Here is a 20,160-nt window from a genome sequence, read left to right as displayed (position 1 = left end):
CTCTTTGTGCTCCAGCAGCACTGCACACGGCCCAGCTCAGGAAGGGAAACTGAGGCACGGCCCACAGCTTAGGAATCAGACGAGACAGGTGAGGGTCAAAGGGTTTATATATTAATGCCATTCTGGGGAGCCCCAGCCCCCCTCCTGGGATCAAAGGGGGTTTCACCCAGCTCTGGCCCTGGCCCTGGCCCTCTGCCTGCAGGAGGGTGCTGGGGCTTCCTGGCCCAGCCTGTGTGCCACCTTCAGAACTACCAGCAGGAAAACCCCAGCAAGCCCTGGCCAGCTGTGTGTGTGTGTGTGCGGGGGGGGCCAGCTGTGTGTGTGTGCGGGGGGGCCAGCTGTGTGTGTGTGTGTGTGTGTGTGCGCGCGCGGGGGGGGCCAGCTGTGTGTGTGCGCGCGGGGGGGGCCAGCTGTGTGTGTGTGTGTGTGTGTGTGCGGGGGGGGCAGCTGTGTGTGTGTGCGCGTGCGGGGGGGGCCAGCTGTGTGTGTGTGCGTGCGGGGGGGGGGCCAGCTGTGTGTGTGGGGGGGGGCCAGCTGTGTGTGTGCATGCGGGGGGGCCAGCTGTGTGTGCGTGCGGGGGGGGGCCAGCTGTGTGTGCGTGCGGGGGGGGGGGGGGGGGGGGGGCAGCTGTGTGTGCGTGCGGGGGGGGCCAGCTGTGTGTGTGTGCGTGCGGGGGGGGCCAGCTGTGTGTGTGCGTGCGGGGGGGGGGCCAGCTGTGTGTGTGCGTGCGGGGGGGCCAGCTGTGTGTGTGTGTGTGCGGGGGGGCCAGCTGTGTGTGCGTGCGGGGGGGGGGGGGGCCAGCTGGCTGCTTGAGGCCAGGCCCTGCTCTGCAGCGGGTGGGGGTGTATGCCAGGCTGAGTCTCTGCCCCGCCGTCCTGGCTGACACGCGGGGCAGGGGCTGCTGGTGTCAGTTCCCTGCAGTTTGACATGTGGAGGCACCAACTGCCCTTCTCCCCGCCCCAGGGCAGGACCCTGCACGCACCCCCTCCCCGGACAGCCATGGGGGGGGGGACTAGACTAGCGCTTGTCCCACCCCAGGAGGCCAGCATGACACACAGCTGCATGGATGTAACGGGGCAGCTGTAGAACTGCTCCCTGCTCCCACCTAGGCAGCCAGGGGCAAGGAGTTCCACAGGCACAGGCACCCCTGGGGAACGGGACACGTGGGGGGAACGGGCCTGGGGCTGCAGCACACAGAGGGCAAAAAGACACTAAGAGGTGAAAGTAAATGCCACCAGCAGCTGTTTTATTCCCTAGGGGCCCACCTCCTACTGCCCCCCCCAGGGTGCAGGGGCTGGCAGCTGCCCCGCTGTCTGCACCCAGGGGGTACAGCCTGCCACCCCTAGTGCCCTCCACTGCAGCTGGGCCCTGGGCAGCTCCCAGCCTGCGGTCGGGGTCCCCCCTTGCCGGAGGCAGCAGCCAGCCTGGGGAAAGCCGCTTAGGAGCAGGGAGGATTAGGCTGGCTCCCAGCTGTGCGGCTCGCCCTGCGGCGCGGGGCACAAAGGCACTTGGGGGGGCGGCCCGGGGCCGGCTGCTGGCTGGGCTGTGGCTGGGGAAGCGCCACCCTGACCCCTGGGTGTTTGGCAAGAACGTCAGTCAAGTCTCGGGCAGGGGTGGGCAGCTGGGAGCTACCAGGCCCGGCAGGGTGCCAGCCGCCAGGCCCCGGCCACAGACACCCAGGTGCCCTGGAGCTGCCCAGCTGGCAGCGGGACGCTGTTCACCCCTTCCAGCCGCTGCTGCTGGCTCCGCCATTCCCCCTCCCCCCAACAAACCCTCAGCGTCCCACCGGCCTACAGCAGCCCTGCCCGAGGGGAGATCGAGCAGGTCCCTGGCTCCTGGGCCAGACTCCCCCCCCCCCCCAGGGATGCACAGGGCCGGGGCCGGGCGTGGAGCTGTCCAGTGGGCGCTGGCTCCGAGGGGCCGGGGCATTGGCCCCCTGCTTACTTGACGTTGAAGACCATGAGCGGCCGCTCCTCCCGCTTCTGCCAAGGGCTCTTCTTGTCGCCCAGCTCGTCGGCGCCCTCGCCCGGGTCGGTCAGCTCGTCCTCGGGGCTGGTCATGGAGTCCCGGCGCAGCTCGCTGGCACTGCTGCGGGAGCTGGCGCCCCGGCTGCGGCCCCGGCGGGGGATGGTGGCGGCCCGGGCCTCGGCCGCCTCGTCCAGCAGGGGCGTCAGGGAGTTGTCCTCGGGGGAGCAGATGGCCGTGCGGCTCTCGCTGCTGCTCTGCTCCGCGTCCTCGGGGAAGGCCAGCTTGGCGTAGGGGGCGGGGGCGGGGAGCCGCTCCTCCTTGGCCCGCTTGTGGGGCCTGGCCTCGGGCAGGTCCACGCCCGAGTCCAGGCTGGCGTCGTTGCTGCGGCTCCGCTCGCCACCCTGCAGGTCGATGTAGGAGTGACGCACCTGGGAGGAGCGCCCGTCCAGCGAGACGAACCAGGCCCGCGGGTGCGGCTTCACCCCCAGCTCCAGCAGCTTCTTCTCCGTCAGCGCCTGCAGCTCCCCGTTCAGCTGGGCCATGGTGGACTCGTTGAAGAGCACCGGGATGGTGACGGAGCCGCTGACCGAGGAGGAGTGTGCCCCCCAGCTCTGGCCCTCCGAGCCCTCGCCCTGCGGCCGCGGCTGGTCGTGCGGCCCGCTCTGCCCGGGCAGGCCCTCCGCCTCGGGCTGGCCTTCGGCCGGGCCGCCCAGGGCCTGCTCGCCGGAGGGGTAGTCGGGCGCCAGGCGCATGTAGTGGGCCGGGATGACCAGGGTGGGCATGACGCTGCGGTACACGCTGTCCTTCACGTGGTCGATGGAGCCGCAGAAGATGAGCTGGCCCGGCTGGGTGAGCGAGCTGGGCCGGGCCAGGTGGTCGGCCGACTGCGAGAGCATGAAGTCGGAGGCCTTGGGCTCCGCCTTGTGGCCCCCGTAGTGCTCGAAGGGGGGCGGCAGGGGCGGCGGCGAGGGCGGCTCCTGGAGGTACGGCTTGCTCTCGGGCCGGGCGTGCTTGCGCTTGTAGTCCTCCAGCAGCGGAGGCTCGAGCGCACCCGGCCCCTCCACGGAGCGCGCAGCCTTGAGCGGGAAGCTCTCCCCGGGGCGCGGGAACTCGGGCTTGGGGGCGCCCCGCTGGCTCAGCGAGTCCGCGGGGGCCTTGGCGCCGGGCCGGCCCTTGTGGCGGAAGAAGTCCTCGCGGGAGCTGCCCAGCTCGCGGGTGCTGGAGAAGGCCGACTTGAGGATGGGCGTGTGCGCCTCGGTGTCGCCGGCGGACGAGGCCGTCTCCAGGTGGCTGGTGCAGATCAGGTTGAGCTGGGACATGGAGGTGGCCTGGTCTCGCTTCGAGGGGTCCAGGGGCCCGGGGGGCTGCAGCTTGCGGTGCTGCTGCCGGGGTTTCAGACACTTCCGCCTGGGGAGACAGGCCCGGTTAGGGGGCCCCAGGGTGGGAACTGCCCTGGGCAGGACAGGCCCAGCCCCTGCCCCCCACCCTGGTGTGCTGCTCCCCCGGGACCCCCGGCCTCACCTGCAGTAGTAGATGAGCAGGCAGAGCAGGCTCAGGACCAGCAGCGCCAGCGCGCCCAGGATGGTGAGCAGGAAGACGGTGTGGTACGCCGCGATGTCCCTCATCCCCGACGCCAGCGCCACCAGCCCTAGCAAGGCAGCAGCGGGTCAGAGCGGGACGGGCGCCCGGCCAGCCAGCAGCTGCTCCCTCCCGCCGGGGCAGGGGCCGGGAGCTTCCGGGGTCTAGACCCACTCTGGCGGCCCTTGGACAAGTTCCCCTCCCCCGGGGGGGCAGGTCCCACGCCCATGCAGCGGTCAGCACGGCGGGCTCCAGGCACCGCGCTGCCAACAACACTAAGCAGCCGCTCGCCCGCTGCCAGCCCCAGGGGCACGTGCTGAGACCTCCCTGCCCACAGGCCCCCCATTTCACAGGTGGGAGCCCCATCGCCCAGGCTCCCCACCTGGGCACGGAGCCGTCCCACGTGCCCCCCCCAGGCACTCAGCCGTCCCGTGTGCCCCCCCCGGGAACTGAGCCATCCTGCGTACCCCCCCCGGCACTCAGCCGTCCCGTGTGCCCCCCCCGGGAACTGAGCCATCCTGCGTACCCCCCCCAGGCACTCAGCCGTCCCGTGTGCCCCCCCGGGAACTGAGCCATCCTGCGTACCCCCCCCAGGCACTCAGCCGTCCCGTGTGCCCCCCCCGGGAACTGAGCCATCCTGCGTACCCCCCCCAGGCACTCAGCCGTCCCGTGTGCCCCCCCCAGGGAACTGAGCCATCCTGCGTACCCCCCCCGGCACTCAGCTGTCCCGTGTGGCCCCCCCGGGAACTGAGCCATCCTGCGTACCCCCCCCGGCACTCAGCTGTCCCGTGTGGCCCCCCCGGGAACTGAGCCATCCTGTGTACCCCCCCCGGCACTCAGCTGTCCCGTGTGGCCCCCCCCGGGAACTGAGCCATCCTGCGTACCCCCCCCGGCACTCAGCTATCCCGTGTGGCCCCCCCGGGAACTGAGCCATCCTGCGTACCCCCCCCCCGGCACTCAGCTGTCCCGTGTGGCCCCCCCGGGAACTGAGCCATCCTGCGTACCCCCCCCGGCACTCAGCTGTCCCGTGTGGCCCCCCCGGGAACTGAGCCATCCTGCTTACCCCCCCAGCACTCAGCTGTCCCGTGTGCCCCCCCCGGGAACTGAGCCATCCTGCGTACCCCCCCCGGCACTCAGCTGTCCCGTGTGCCCCCCCCGGGAACTGAGCCATCCTGCGTACCCCCCCCCCGGCACTCAGCTGTCCCGTGTGCCCCCCCCGGGAACTGAGCCATCCCGCGTACCCCCCCCGGCACTCAGCCGTCCCGTGTGCCCCCCCGGGAACTGAGCCATCCTGCGTACCCCCCCCGGCACTCAGCCGTCCCGTGTGCCCCCCCCGCGGAACTGAGCCGTCCCACGTGCCCCTCCCCCCTGGTGCTCAGCTGTCCCACGTGCCCAGCTGCTGCCCAAGCCGCTCTGTGATTCGGACCAGCACTCCCAGGGCAGCGCTTCCTTCCCGGCACGTCCATCCCCCCGCTGCTCTGCCCCCCGGGCACCCAGATCCAGGATGCTCCCACGGTGCCAGCCGGGGCGTCGGCCACTCCAGTGGGGGGCCAGGGCCAGGACAGACCCACCCCAGGAGCCTGTGGCCGGGGGCTGGCCCCCCACGGACTAGGCAGCCGGGATGCAGGGCCTAAGAGTCGTTCTGCTGCTTCACCTGTGCTAGGGGAGGGCAGGGCCGCAGCCCAGTACCCCAGCTGGGGCGAGACGAAGGTCCAGTACAGCTGGCGCCCCTCCTTCCGGATCAGCCCTGTCCCGTTCCGGAGCCACAGGCCTGGGGGCAACAAGGCAGTCAGCTGAGCCAGGCCACCGGCGCCTCTCCCCCGCCCACCTCCTGGGGTCTCCTGCCTCTGCCAGCCACCCCTACCAGATGGCCCAGAAGTTAGGGTCATGGCGGGCATGAGGGTGGCTAGCCTTGCTGAGGGGATTCCGGGTTCCCTATGCATCTGTGTCCTGGTTTGAACTTTGTCCCACTACTGGAGCCAGCAATATCCTGCAGCAGAGTTCCCCAGGCTACACCCCCTTTACCTCAGCTACTCCAGGGCCCCAGCTGCCGTGGGAATGAGCCTCACCCAATACTGTGCCCTGGAGCGGAAGAGAAATTCGGTGAGAACTTCACTATGATGGCAGGATGCTGAGCCGAGCCCAACTCTAATGGCTGAATAGCAGGGACTGAGGCAATAAGGCTGGCAATGTAACCTTAACTCTGCCCTCGTTCAGCAATGCATCCTTAACTCTGCCCCTCATTCATCTGCAGCCCATCCCTCACCCTGGGGATTGGACCCCCCCAAGGATCAGATGGAGCCAGACCCCTGGAAAAAAACAAACCACGAGCTAACCCCAGAGCAACCTGTCAGCCTAGCACAAGTCCTGGGTGCTGCCTCCGTTCCCTTGTACACACTGTGCCACAGCCCCGTGCTGCCCTGCTAAAGCGCACATGGCCACTGCCAGAGGAGCAGGGCAGCCATGCCTGCACGCCGCTCCTGTGCCCTGCAGCGCGGGGCCCCGGCTGTCCTGCCGACACCCGTGGGCTCCTGCATCCCTTGGAGAGGACAGGGAGCAGGGCATGGCCGGCTTCTTCCTTTCCTGGGGGGAGGGGCACACCCCCTTGTCACATTACTGGATTCTAAAGATCACTGTTGCACCATGGGGGTGTTTGCCCCTAAAGCCGGTACAAAGGGGGCCGTGTGAGGTTCTGTTCTGCGGATTGCGTGTGCTATTCGTGTACTTGTATGATGTCTGCATGGGGAGTTCTAAAGATGGACTCTGTGCTGATGCTGGAACATTCTCTGTCTGAGACAGAGCAGGAGACAATGAATCCCTGGTGCCAACACACCTGAGGAATGGGACTGATCCCTGCAGACCAGCCAGGGCGTGAAACAGAGATCGGTCACTCGACCATGTGACCTGCTCTGCCCAGGAGGATGCCAGGGGAGGGATATAAGTGCCGGGTGGCACCCTCCGTCTGGTCTTCAGTTTAGCTCTTGATCCCAGATGGAGCCTTGCAGGGAACAACGAACCGGAAAGAACTGTGGACCCATCCTGACATAGGATGTACACCAGAGACTTGTAAGATAGCAGTTATAACATCTCTGCTAAGAGCCTGCATCGAGAACTGGGTGATTCGATGCATGTCATGTATTCTCCTTAACAACATAAGAACGGCCGTACTGGGTCAGACCAAAGGTCCATCTAGCCCAGTATCCTGTCTGCCAACAGTGGCCAGCACCAGGTGCCCCAGAGAGGGTGGACCGAAGACAATGATCAAGCGATTTGTCTCCTGCCATCCCTCTCCAGCCTCTGACAAACAGAGGCCAAGGACACCATTTTATCCCCTGGCTAATAGCCTTTTATGGACCTAACCTCCATGAATTTATCCAGCTTCTCTTTAAACTCTATTATAGTCCTAGCCTTCACCGCCTCCTCTGGCAAGGAGTTCCACAGGTTGACTACACGCTGTGTGAAGAAGAACTTTCTTTTAGTAGTTTTAAACCTGCTACCCATTAATTTCATTTGGTGTCCTCTAGTTCTTCTATTGTGGGAACTAATAAATAACTTTTCTTTATCCGCCCTCTCCACACCACTCATGATTTTATAGACCTCTATCATATCCCCCCTCAGTCTCCTCTTTTCTAAACTGAAAAGTCCCGGTTGTTTTAACCGTTCCAAACCCCTAATCATTTTAGTTGCCCTTTTCTGAACCCTTTCCAAGACCAAAATATCTTTTTTGAGGTGAGGAGACCACATCTGTACACAGTATTCAAGATGTGGGCGTACCATAGTTTTATACAGGGGCAGTAAGGGTATGTCTACACTACCCCGCTAGTTTGAACGAGGGGGGGTAATGTAGTCATCCGCAGTTGCAAATGAAGCCCGGGATTTGCATGAAGCCATCCAGTGCCATTTTTAAATGCTGGCTAGTTCGAACCCCGTGCCGCGCGGCTACACGCGGCACAGAGTAGCTAGTTCGGATTAGAAGGAGTACACGAGGAGTACAGCTAGTTCGGATTAGAAGGAGTACACGAGGAGTACACGAGGAGTACAGCTAGTTCGGATTAGGAGGAGTACACGAGGAGTACACGAGGAGTACAGCTAGTTCGGATTAGGAGGAGTACACGAGGAGTACACGAGGAGTACACGAGGAGTACAGCTAGTTCGGATTAGAAGGAGTACACGAGGAGTACAGCTAGTTCGGATTAGAAGGAGTACACGAGGAGTACACGAGGAGTACAGCTAGTTCGGATTAGAAGGAGTACACGAGGAGTACAGCTAGTTCGGATTAGAAGGAGTACACGAGGAGTACAGCTAGTTCGGATTAGAAGGAGTACACGAGGAGTACAGCTAGTTCGGATTAGAAGGAGTACACGAGGAGTACATGAGGAGTACAGCTAGTTCGGATTAGAAGCCTAATCTGAACTAGCTACTCCATGCCGCGTGTAGCCGCACGGCACGGGGTTCGAACTAGTCAGCATTTAAAAATGGCACCGGACGGCTTCATGCAAATCCCGGGCTTCATTTGCAACTGCGGATGACTACATTACCCCCCCTCGTTCGAACTAGCGGGGTAGTGTAGACATACCCTAAGATATTCTGGGTCTTATTTTCTATCCCTTTCCTAATAATTCCTAGCATCCTATTTGCCTTTTTGACCGCCGCTGCACAGTCTGTGGAAGTTTTCAGAGAACTGTCCATGATAACTCCAAGATCTCTTTCCTGATTTGTCGTAGCCAAATTAGCCCCCATCATACTGTACGTCTAGTTGGGGTTATTTTTCCCGATGTGCATTACTTTACACTTATCCACATTACATTTCATTTGCCATTTTGTTGCCCAGTCACTCAGTTTGGCGAGATCTTCTTGGAGACCCTCACAGTCTGCTTCTGTCTTGACTATCCTAAACAGTTTGGTATCATCCGCAAGCTTTACCACCTCACTGCTTACCCCTTTCTCCAGATCATTTATGAATAAGTTGAAAAGGATTGGTCCCAGGACTGACCCTTGGGGGACACCACTAGTTACCCCTCTTCATTCTGAAAATTTACCATTTATTCCTACCCTTTGTTTCCTGTCTTTTAACAACCTTATTCTCCTGCTTTTCTTTCTTTTATTAATAAACCTTTAGATTTTAGATTCTAAAGGTTTGGCTCAGCGTGATCTTGTGGGTAAGATCCAGAGTGTAAATTGACCTGGGAACTGTGGCTGGTTTCTTGGGACCAGAAGAACCCGTTCGGGGTGGGTGAGATTGGGTTCTATAAGCCCTCACCTGTGTTAGGCCTGGGGCTGATTGGGGCACAGGAAGAGCTGGGTGTCTGAGGGGTTTTGCTCTTGAGGCTTCTGCCTGGCCAGACTGGCAGCTGAAGCACTCGGTGCGACTGGTTTGTGGGCTGTTTGGGAAAGTCTCCAGTCTGGGGCTGTAAGGAGCCCCAACTTTGAGCAATTCGCCCTGAGTGGACACCCTCAGTTGTGCCCAGACCCGGCCTGGCCACACGCTTGGGAGGGGAGGATATGGGGCTGAAAAAACATTTAAAAATCAGATTTTTGCGGGGAAGATTAAATCATCAACTAAACATTTATATTTTGTATATTGTAAAATTTACAGCTACATTAAATTCCCTCACAACCACGTTACACATACAATTCAATACTCCTCCCAATGACTTAATGGCTCTAGTCTGTCCGGTCTAACTACTAACTCGTCCCTCTCGAAAACTCTGGGCTTTCCGTTCCTGACTGTCAGCAGACTAAGTCGTAACATGTGCAGAGACAGACACGAGCTGAACCAGATTGGTTTTGTTTTGTGCTTATGTAGTGGTGGACCTGAGCCAAGCATGACAGGAGTCAGTTAAGACATGGTCTCAGACAGTCGACAGGAAAGGATGAAGGCAGCATAGAAAGGAACTGTGGGATGCACTGGAAAGGAAAAGGGAAGATTTTCAGCACACAGAACGTTCTATATTCTCCCCCCGCACTTCTGCAATGGAAAACCTGCCCTTGCTTCTGGGCGTAAGAGAGAACCTACCTAGGAATATTTTGAAGAAATTCATTCCATGAGTAAAAAAGGAAAATGTGCCAAGTGTAAGCAGGACAAGATGATACAGGGCCCAGTTACAAAAATAAAACAGCAGTTATTTACTTGTTCCCGTAACACAAGAACTAGGGTCACCAAATGAAACTAATAGGTAGCAGATTTAAAACAAACAAAAGGAAGTTTTTCTTCATGCATTGCAGTCAACCTGTGGAACTCCTTGCCAGAGGATGTTGTGAAGAGTAGAACTTTAACAGGGTTTAAAAGAGAGCTAGATAAATTCATGGAGGTTAGGTCCATCAATGGCTATTAGCCAGGATGGGCAGGAAAGGTGTCCCTAGCCTTTGTTTCTCTGGAAATGGATGACAGGTGAGGAATCACTGGATGGTTCCCTGTTCTGTTCACTCCCTCTGGGACACCTGGCACTGGTCACTGTCGGCAGACAGGACACTGGGCTAGATGGACCTGAGGTCTGACCCACTCTGGCCGTTCTTACGTATCACAAGGAAAACTGCTTATTGGAAGAACGTGATGTGAATGAATCTGTGGCTATGGCTGAGTGAATCAACTGGTTACCAGTGTAACTAATTCACTTTGCAATCATCATTCTTCTCTCTGCCTGTCAGCACAAGTGTGATTTGACAAGTGAATTCCCAAAATGTTTATGGCGTTGGATGTTGCTAGAAAAACCCATGTAGCTTTGCTAATCCGTATGGCTTGTTTAATGAGTTCAGTAGGTTTCGAATCTCTCACTCAAGTCTACAATTCAGAAAGCTGCAGTAAGAGCTCGAGTTGCTAGTTGCCACTGAGTGTCAATTTCTTATTATAGAATATATGGCCCTTATTTTGGAAACTCATGGCCGCAGACTAATGGGGATGCCACAAATCTGTTCTCTAATTTATATCAGCATAACTCAGCTTTTCCAAGGGAGCCCCGTTCCAAACACAGACGTGCCAGGGAGTCCGACGGGGCTTACTCCAGGCTGAGTGGGCGCTAAGCACAGTCAGTCTGAGCTTCCGTAGTTACTTGATCCGAATCTACCCTGGAGGGGACTGGGGCTCTCCTTGCTCCCATCTCCCCTCCCTCCAGCTGCAGCCTGTGATCCCAGCACCAGCCCTCACCCCCGGACGGCAGCATCTCCTTGGGAGGGCAAGGCTGCGCCAGCCTGGCCCCATGCCTGCATCCCGTTCAGCCCTGCAAAGAGCCACGGGGGACCCCAGCACCTCCCCGGGCCAGCAAGGGGACTGGGGAGTCCTGCTGGGAGCCAGGCTGAGACCTCCCAAACTCCCCCCACATTCCAGAGTGCCCAGCCCCGCCCTGCACCCCAATCCCCACAGCAGCGGGTGCCCGGCATGCTGGCCCTTACCGCTCTTGGCGTCGAAGCGCCAGGCTGGCACGCTGCTGGCGCTGCTGGCGCTGCTGGCAGGAGGCAGCGGGATGGACAGATGCACGGGGCCTGACAGCTGCACCTCGGTGCCGTTGCCCGTGAAGAGGTGGACGCTGACAGCGGCGATGGGTACCAGCTCCAGCCAGGTGCTATTGGCTAGGGAGGGCAGGGGGCATCAGACGAGTCTTTGCTCCCCCCCCCCCGATGCCTTCCCTCCCTGGCCCCCCTCCTAACCCTTCCCCAGCCCCCTCCCTCCCATCCCTCTCCAGGGCCCCACTCCTTCCCATTCCTTCCCCAGCCCCCTCCCTCCCAGCCCCTCCCCCTCAGTCCCATTCCTCAACTGGTCCCTCCCTCCCATCCCTCTCCAGGGCTCCTCCCACCCATCCCCCGCCCCCCCCCTCCTTCCCATTCCTTCCCCAGCCCCCTCCCTCCCATGCCTCAATTGGCCCCTCCCTCCCATCCCTCTCCAGGGCTCCTCCCACCCATCCCCTGCCCCCCTCCTTCCCATTCCTTCCCCAGCCCCCTCCCTCCCAGCCCCTGGCCCCTCCCCAGCCCCCACTCTCCCAGCCCCCTGACCCCTCACCCCCGCCCGCCCGGTACCACTGCCGTTGCTCTCGGCCCCGATGAAGGAGGGGAAGCCCCGCATGTCGTGGGCGCCGCTGGCGGCCGTCAGGGAGGCGGAGAGCTGGCTGTACGTGGAGCTGCGGGGCAGGCGGGCTGCCTTGCGCTGGAACTGCACCCACGGCTGGCTCCTGGCTCCTGCAATGACAACGGGCATCGGGCACCAGCCTTGCCCCGCTGGTCCCCACCCTTGGGTGCCAAGGGCCCCAGCCAGGGATCCTCAGCAGCCCTCCCCTGCGCGTGCACCTCACCCAGGGTCCCTGCGCGGGGTCTCCACAGAGATCTGCCCCAACCAGACTCCAGCTGACCGGACTCCAGCTCCTGCCCACGCTCTCACGATGGCTGGGGGGCAGGCACACTGCCCCCCTTGCATACGCTGCCCCCCCGCACCCGCTGCCCCCCCTCCCGGTACGTGCTGCCCCCATCACTCTTCGGGTTCCCACAGGGGACCCAGCTCCAGCACAAGGCCAGGGTGGGGTGAGGGCTGGTGCAGCAGCACCTCTCCCTGGGGTCCCCCCGTTGCAGGGGCACAGCGAGGACCAGAACTCGGGGGTCTGGCTCTAACCCGGACGGCGATGGGGCTGGCGGGCTGCGGCCTCACCTGGGGATCCCAGCAAGATCTGCACCAAGTCCTCGTAGAGGATGAGGGTGGCGGGCCGCTCCGGGAGCAGGTACAGGCTGACGGAGGCGTACACTGCAGAGGGACCAGGCGTGAGCTGCAGGGCAGGGCAGGGCAGCGCGCGGGGAACGGGGCGTGTGCCGCAGGGGGAGGGGAGCAACCACCCATGGAAGCTGGCACAGAGCGGAGACCTGGCAGGATGCCGCTCCTGAGCCTGGCACCGAGACGGGGAGAGCCAGCGAAACGCACTGCCGGCTACCCCAGGCCCTGCCTCTCCCAGCAGGGGGCGCTGTGGGGAGGGGGCAGGGTGCTGGCTCGGGGGCTCTGGCTACCCCCGCCTCAGGCAATCGTGTGGCCAGGCTGGGAGCCGACATGCAGGGCGCTGAGTGCGGGTCTCCAATCGCAGCCCCCCCGCTGGCTGGAGTCTAAGGGGCTGGGGTGCAAGAAGCCCATTTGCGGGCGAGTCATCGGCCCACAGGCTGCCCCAGACCCCCCCATGCTCACATGGGGTAGCGACCCCCAAGGCCGGGCTTAGGGCAGAGCACCCATAGGGTCCCAGGAAGAGGTCAGGGCCCGTTCCAGAGCCCCACGCCTGGCGCTTGGGGCACGTGCTGGCAGTGAGGCAGGCTGGGGGCCCAGGCGGAGGGATTCAAGCCCTGGGGCACTGCACTAGAGCCAGCCCGCCCCCCTGCCAGGCCCGCCCCCCTGTCCCCCTGCCAGCCGCTGCCAGGGCTGCACACGGGGCACCCACCTGCCCTTCGGCAGCGTTTCAGCCAGCCCAGAGGGGCAGCTGGTCCCAGCTCTGGGCTGTGCCCGGAGCTCCCTGCAGGGCGGCACTGCTGGGGGGGGGAAGCCCGTCAGACTCACACTGGGGGGCAGGAGCAACCCCCCAGGAAACGGGAGCCCCAGCCGGACCCTGGCAGGGCAGGGAGCTCCCCTGGGTTGACCTCTGCCCCTCCCCCGTAGCCACGCTCCCCCAGTTGCTCCTGCAGCTCTTCCCAAAATAGCGGCAGCAGCAGCTGGGGGCTGCCAGGCGCAGGGAGGGCGTCAGACGTGGGGTGCAGCTGTGCCCAGGAATTCCCACCCCCAGCCCTACAGCCCTGGCCCTGCCCCACCCTGCCCTCCCGCAGCCAGCTGGGCCGGGGGTTGGGGGTCAGGGCACACCCATCTTGTTCGCAGCCCGCCCCACACGGATGCCATCCCCACCACCGTGCCCGCCTGGGGGGCCCCTGCCACGGCCTGAGCAGCACAGACCCTCTGGCTGTGGCCCCACGCCGCAGGGCCATGAGCGTGGATCTGTTAGACAAGAGCACCAGGGGTCAGCCCTCCGCACACACACCCCTGCCCCCGTGTGTCCCCTGCCCCTCGTCCACTGCCCCCCAGCGCACACGGCCCTCGCCCCCTACCCCCTCCTCCCCAGCCAGGTAATTCCCCCTGCCCCTCACCCACTGCCCCCCAGCGCACACGACCCTCACCCCCTACCCCCCAGCCAGGTAATTCCCCCTGCCCCTCACCCACTGCCCCCCAGCGCACACGGCCCTCACCCCCTACCCCCCAGCCAGGTAATTCCCCCTGCCCCTCACCCACTGCCCCCCAGCGCACACGACCCTCACCCCCTACCCCCCAGCCAGGTAATTCCCCCTGCCCCTCACCCACTGCCCCCCAGCGCACACGACCCTCACCCCCTACCCCCTCCTCCCCAGCCAGGTAATTCCCCCTGCCCCTCGTCCACTGCCCCCCAGCCCACACGACCCTCGCCCCCTACCCCCTCCTCCCCAGCCAGGTAATTCCCCCTGCCCCTCGTCCACTGCCCCCCAGCACACACGACCCTCGCCCCCTACCCCCTCCTCCCCAGCCAGGTAATTCCCCCTGCCCCTCGTCCACTGCCCCCCAGCGCACACGACCCTCGCCCCCTACCCCCTCCTCCCCAGCCAGGTAATTCCCCCTGCCCCTCGTCCACTGCCCCCCAGCGCACACGACCCTCGCCCCCTACCCCCTCCTCCCCAGCCAGGTAATTCCCCCTGCCCCTCACCCACTGCCCCCCAGCGCACACGACCCTCACCCCCTACCCCCTCCTCCCCAGCCAGGTAATTCCCCCTGCCCCTCACCCACTGCCCCCCAGCGCACACGACCCTCACCCCCTACCCCCTCCTCCCCAGCCAGGTAATTCCCCCTGCCCCTCGTCCACTGCCCCCCAGCACACACGACCCTCACCCCCTACCCCCTCCTCCCCAGCCAGATAATTCCCCCTGCCCCTCGTCCACTGCCCCCCAGCACACACGACCCTCGCCCCCTACCCCCTCCTCCCCAGCCAGGTAATTCCCCCTGCCCCTCACCCACTGCCCCCCAGCGCACACGACCCTCACCCCCTACCCCCTCCTCCCCAGCCAGGTAATTCCCCCTGCCCCTCGTCCACTGCCCCCCAGCGCACACGACCCTCGCCCCCTACCCCCTCCTCCCCAGCCAGGTAATTCCCCCTGCCCCTCGTCCACTGCCCCCCAGCGCACACGACCCTCACCCCCTACCCCCTCCTCCCCAGCCAGGTAATTCCCCCTGCCCCTCGTCCACTGCCCCCCAGCACACACGACCCTCGCCCCCTACCCCCTCCTCCCCAGCCAGGTAATTCCCTCTGCCCCTCGTCCACTGCCCCCCAGCGCACACGACCCTCGCCCCCTACCCCCTCCTCCCCAGCCAGGTAATTCCCTCTGCCCCTCGTCCACTGCCCCCCAGCACACACGACCCTCGCCCCCTACCCCCTCCTCCCCAGCCAGGTAATTCCCTCTGCCCCTCACCCACTGCCCCCCAGCACACACGGCCCCCACTCTCTACCCCCTCCTCTCCAGCCACGTAATTCCCCATCCCTCACCCACTGCACAGCACACATGACCCCCTCCCCTATGTGCCCCCATGCACCTGTCTGCCCCTCACCCCTTGCCCCCTAATCACACACTACCCTTGCCCCCCGCCCTCTATTGCCCCCATGCACTCCTCCCTGGCCCTCACCTCCCACCCCCCCACATACAACCCCCATTCTCTCCTCCACAGCCATGTATTCCCCCTGCCCCCGCGCACCCCTCCCCTCACCTTCACACTCTGCCCCCGTCACTCCTCCCCCCGGCCGTGCGGACACCCCTGCCCCAGCACACAGAGCTGGGGGGCTCTGACGCCCACATGGGCGCATCCTGCCGCGCGCAGCAAGGTCACCCCATCGACCGTCTGCACCTCATCAGCACGCGGCCTCAGGCAGCCACTGCCTGGCGCTGAGCCCAGGCCAACGCTGGCCCCGGCCCCCACGTGAATGGAGGGATCGGGGGAGGGATCTTCGGGGGGACAGGCTGGGGGGGGCTTGGATACCACCGTGGGGCAGTCAGGCACTGCAACGGCCCCCCGCAGCCCACCCTGCGCTGTCTCTGCCCCGCCCCCAGAGCACACATGGGGAGCAGGTCTCTGCTGCCCAGCCCCTGCAATCCCAGGGTGGCTCTGCCCCCTTAGCAACATCACCCCCTGGGGCCAACCCAGGGCCAGCCATGTGCCCACCACCTGGGATCCCTCCTCAGTCTGTTGGCAGAAAGGGGGGGCCACTAAGGGACCGTCTGCAAATGTCCAGACCAGGAAGAGGGTGACCCCAAATCCCAGGTTACCTGCACCCCACCCTCCCCCAAAGGGAGCGTCCCCTGGCACCGGGCCGCACTCACAAGGCAGCTTGTCGACCCGCCAGGGCACGGAGTTGGTGACGAAGCCGCGCTTGGCGGCGGTGACCAGGATCCAGGTGCCCAGGCGGTAGCTGATGGGCAGCATCCCAACGCCCTCGTGGTCCGTGGCGCCCGACGCCAGCGAGGTCTGGTTCCCGTGCACCTCCACGGCTGCCTGGGCCAGCGGGGAGAGGTCGCTGCTCTCGTACACCTGCACCTTGATCAGCATCTCTGCGGGGGAGGAGTTAGGGGGCAGGGGCTGTCACAGGGGCCTGCCCAGAGCCCGCTGGGCCCCCCAGCAGACCCAGCCCCCCGCCGCCCCAAGCACAGGCCAGAGCCCCTCGAACCGTTGCTAGAGAGAAGCCAGGCCCACGAGCAGCACCCCCAGATGCCCGCAGCTGGGGCTGCCCCATGGCATGCAGAGTATCTCCCTCCCCGCCCCTGGCCAGCTCCAGCGCCTCCCTGGACGCTTGCCCAGCCACGCAGGGAACCAAGCAGCACGGCCCAGCAGCTCTCCAGGAATCCCTACAGCCGGACCTGGCAAATGCTGGGACCAGCTGCAGCCCAGCCTGCCTGGCTCCGGACCCCAGCTCCCGCGGCAGGGAGGGGGCCGTGGACCCTGGCCTGCAGCCACCTCCGCCTGGGACATGCTGCCCCCCAGCTGGGAATGAGCCCGCGTGGGCTGGCCCAGAGCGACTGGAGAGCACCCGGGGGCCGCGCCAGGGCCTGCGAGGCTGGGTTGCTAGGAGCTGGACACGTGGGTGCCCTTGAGTGCGGCTGGAGCCTTGGTACAGATGCTGGGTCGCCAAACGGGGGGGGGTGCTTTGCCCCAGGGTCCGTGGGGTCCCCTGCAGCCACGCTCCCAGTGCAAATCGCCCGGGGGCTGGCGCTCCTGGGCACACAGATCAGTGCTAGCGGGAGGTGCCAGGGCCCAGAGCAGAGGGCAGTGCCCACCCCCACCGGCTGGTCCGTCAGGGCCAACTGCCAGGCGCTTGGCTGCCTCTGCCGCCCACATGCCCTACACACGGGGGTCCCAGGGCACCGGGCCATGCGCAGGGGCTGCACCTGTGAGGAAGTGGGGAGCTTGGGGGGCTGAAAGGGGGGCTCGGTGCCCGGAGGTTACTGGTTCAATGTGGCAAAGGGGGGCAGTTTGGTGATTCAGAGACCAGCCCAGAACTGGAGCCGCGGCGTCTGGTGCCCTGGTGACCCTGGCCCTGCTCAGAGGACACGGCCAGGCCAGACGACAGACAAGGGGCGGCAGAGGGGACCCCAACCACTGGCCCAGCTGGTCCCAGCGAGGGGGGAACATTGGACGGGGTGGGAGACGGAGAAGAGGGGCCCGGGCGACCCTCTTACCCGGGAGAAGACACTGGCGGGGGAGGGGCTGTTGCGGGGGTGTTGGGGGCTGTTCTGGGGGCTGGGGGCAGAGCAGGCAGGACTCAGCTGGCTGCAGGGAGGCTGACGTGTGGGCCGGGGCCAGGCCGACTGGCCGGAGGGACCCGTTGCTGCGTTCAAAGCTCAATAAACCCTCCGGTTCGGGGCTGGCTGGGAGTCTAGAGAACAGGGCTGCACATTCCCTCGGGGAGGGGAGGCCCGGGGGTCCGGAGGGAGGGGACCCCCAAAGGGGCTCATGGCAGAGGCAGGCGGCTGAGGCCTGAGAGGCGCCTGGGCCCCCCAGGAGAAAGGGCCCCCCCACTGGAGCTGTCTCGCTGCCGCACGGGAGCGGGGGGATCCGCCCAGGAGCCGAGTGCGGGCACCACCCATGGACCGTGACAGCCCCCAGCCTGACCCGCTGCCCAGTGCCCGGCCGGGCCAGAGGGGCACTGCCAGGTGGAGGTGGCCTCTCCAGACGGACCCGGAGCCCGAGTGCGGCCGAGCCGTGCCCAAGCCGCTGAGCGAGCCGGCCAGGCCGAGCTGGGTGCCGGGAAAGGGGTCGCCGGATGGGAGCCCCGGGTCCCTCCCCCCCCCCCCACGGCCCCGCTGCAAGCAAGCCTTGCACATCCCCAGCCAGTGCCGCCGGCAGCAGCCTCGGGCCACCGGGTCCCTTCCCGTCACCACGGCAACGGGCCTGTTCACCCTGGCAAGGCCGGGCCGATGGCACCAGGCCCAGCGCGGCCGCGTGGGCAGGAAGCAGCGTCCCGGGCCCGGCCGCCCCACTGCCAGGCGTTGCCATGGCAGCCACAGGGCGGCAGCAGGCCCGTCTGGGGGCGCTGCAGGGACGAGCATCCCCCTCAGCCAGGGCCGCCGGGCTCTGCAGTCAAAGCCCCCGGCCCAGCCCCACGGCACCGCTCCTGGCCGGTCAATCCACTGGCGCACTCCGCAGGCCTAGTGGTCAGAGCAGCGTGGCCGCATCAGGCGTGCGCTCTGCTGGCTGCCAGGGTTAACCACCCCTGCCACTGATGTCCTGGGTCGCTTTGGGCGAGTCACTGCTCAGTGCCTCAGTTTCCCCCTTCGTCAAAGCAGAATATCACTGGCCCACCATGGGCGGAGCTTAGGCCGAATTAATTAGTTTGCAAAGTGCCCTGCATCTCTGCAAGGGACGGGCTGGAGACGCCCCTGGGGCGCCCTGGTCACGCCAGCTCCAAGGGCACATATGGGAGGGGCTCTGCCAGCTCTCAAACCAGCCCCCGGGAGGCTACAAGCCCGTCAGAGGATCAGAGCCTGCACCTTGGCAGCCATCCCAGGCTGCGAGCAGCAAGCCCTCCCTCCCCCCCAGAGCATCGCTCCATGCCCGCCTCCCCCAGGCACGGGGCCTGGGCACGAGGGCCCAGGAGCGACCCAAGCGCCAATCGATTCCCAGCGCTGCTCCAGCGACGCCCGCCCGGAGCACGCAGGCCCCCGGCCCCCGTCGCACAGCTGGGCCCCGCAGCGCCGAGAACCAGGCAGCCGCCACAAGGACGCAGGATCCCCCGGGCCATGGTCCCTCACGCCAGGCTGCTCCGGGGGTTATTCCAGGGCAGGTCTCCAGCCTGCGCCAGCCAGGGGCTCACACTGGCACCAGTGCTGCTGCAGGGCCCCCCACGTAGTCGCACCCCATTTTCAATGGGTGCCCATGTGCCCCCCGGCTCAGAGGCTGAGGGGCTAGGAAAAGCCCTTTCACCCCGACGCAGCAAGGGGGACTGGGAGGCAGGACGCCCAGCCCAGTTCCGGGGGAGCATGCAGGGGATTACAGCAGGAGGCTGGGGACCCTGGGTTGTATTCCTGGCAGCACCATCAGGCCTCTAAGCAAGCCCCGGCCCGCCTGTGAGCCCTGTGTGGCCAGGACGGTGCAACTCGCTGCAGCCGGGTGCGCTCCATGCTCTCAGCCCATCCACAGCCCGGGCGCCTCTCGCCACCCCCACACTGGCTGCAGCCGGGGAAACCTCGCCACTGGGGGGCTAGAGGGAGCCCCGGGGCCATTCTGACCTGCGGGGCGGGGGGGACACGCCAAGCGCAGCGGCTCACACCTCAGCCATGCACTGGCCCAGCGCCAGGGAGCATGGGGGAGCTGAGAACGGGCCCTGGGGGGGCGCTGAAAAGGGGCCCAGCGCCAGGGGAGGAAGGGGCTGAGAACAGACCTAGGGGGCGCGGAGGGGAGGGGAGCCAAGAACAGGCCCAGCGGGCACGGGGGGGGGGCGGAGCCAAGAACAGGCCCAGCGGGCGCGGGGAGGGGGAAAAGCCGAGAACAGGCCCAGCGGGCGCAGGCGGGGCCGAGAACAGGCCCAGCGGGTGCGGGGGGGGGCCCGAGAACAGGCCCAGCGGGCGCGGGGGGGGGCCGAGAACAGGCCCAGCGGGCACGGGGGGGGGCCGAGAACAGGCCCAGCGGGCACGGGGGGGGGGGGGCGAGAACAGGCCCAGCGGGCACGGGGGGGGGGGCCGAGAACAGGCCCAGCGGGCGCGGGGGGGGGGCCGAGAACAGGCCCAGCGGGCGCGGGGGGGGGCCGAGAACAGGCCCAGCGGGCGCAGGCGGGGCCGAGAACAGGCCCAGCGGGCACGGGGGGGGGCCCGAAAACAGGCCCAGCGGGCGCGGGGGGGGCCCGAGAACAGGCCCAGCGGGCGCGGGGGGGGGCCCGAGAACAGGCCCAGCGGGCGCGGGGGGGGGGCCGAGAACAGGCCCAGCGGGCACGGGGGGGGGGGCCGAGAACAGGCCCAGCGGGCGCGGGGGGGGGGCCGAGAACAGGCCCAGCGGGCGCGGGGGGGGCCGAGAACAGGCCCAGCGGGCGGGGGGGGGGGGGGCGAGAACAGGCCCAGCGGGCGCAGGCGGGGCCGAGAACAGGCCCAGCGGGCGCGGGG

At 65.5% G+C, this 20,160-nt stretch overlaps 1 protein-coding gene across 1 annotated transcript in view; it reads right to left on the bottom strand.

Annotated features, from left to right (window-relative positions):
• Positions 1–1,219: 1,219 nt before the first annotated feature.
• The window catches only part of FAM171A2 (family with sequence similarity 171 member A2), a 29,457-nt gene continuing 10,516 nt past the window's right edge, over positions 1,220–20,160 (bottom strand). Inside the window, exons 2-8 of the mRNA XM_075911481.2 lie at positions 15,892–16,119; positions 12,179–12,271; positions 11,557–11,715; positions 10,936–11,112; positions 5,201–5,317; positions 3,490–3,616; positions 1,220–3,375 (exon numbers count right to left, since the gene is read on the bottom strand). Of these exons, the coding sequence (XP_075767596.2) occupies positions 1,941–3,375; positions 3,490–3,616; positions 5,201–5,317; positions 10,936–11,112; positions 11,557–11,715; positions 12,179–12,271; positions 15,892–16,119 (2,336 nt within the window). The 3' untranslated portion in view covers positions 1,220–1,940. The remainder of the gene's footprint in view (positions 3,376–3,489; positions 3,617–5,200; positions 5,318–10,935; positions 11,113–11,556; positions 11,716–12,178; positions 12,272–15,891; positions 16,120–20,160) is intronic.

This window comes from Pelodiscus sinensis, chromosome 29 (assembly GCF_052426305.1).
Source record: "Pelodiscus sinensis isolate ZL-2025 chromosome 29, ASM5242630v1, whole genome shotgun sequence".
Lineage (NCBI taxonomy): Eukaryota > Metazoa > Chordata > Testudines > Trionychidae > Pelodiscus > Pelodiscus sinensis.
Note: the sequence above shows the minus strand (reverse complement) of the source record. Positions and strands in the feature narration are given on the sequence as shown.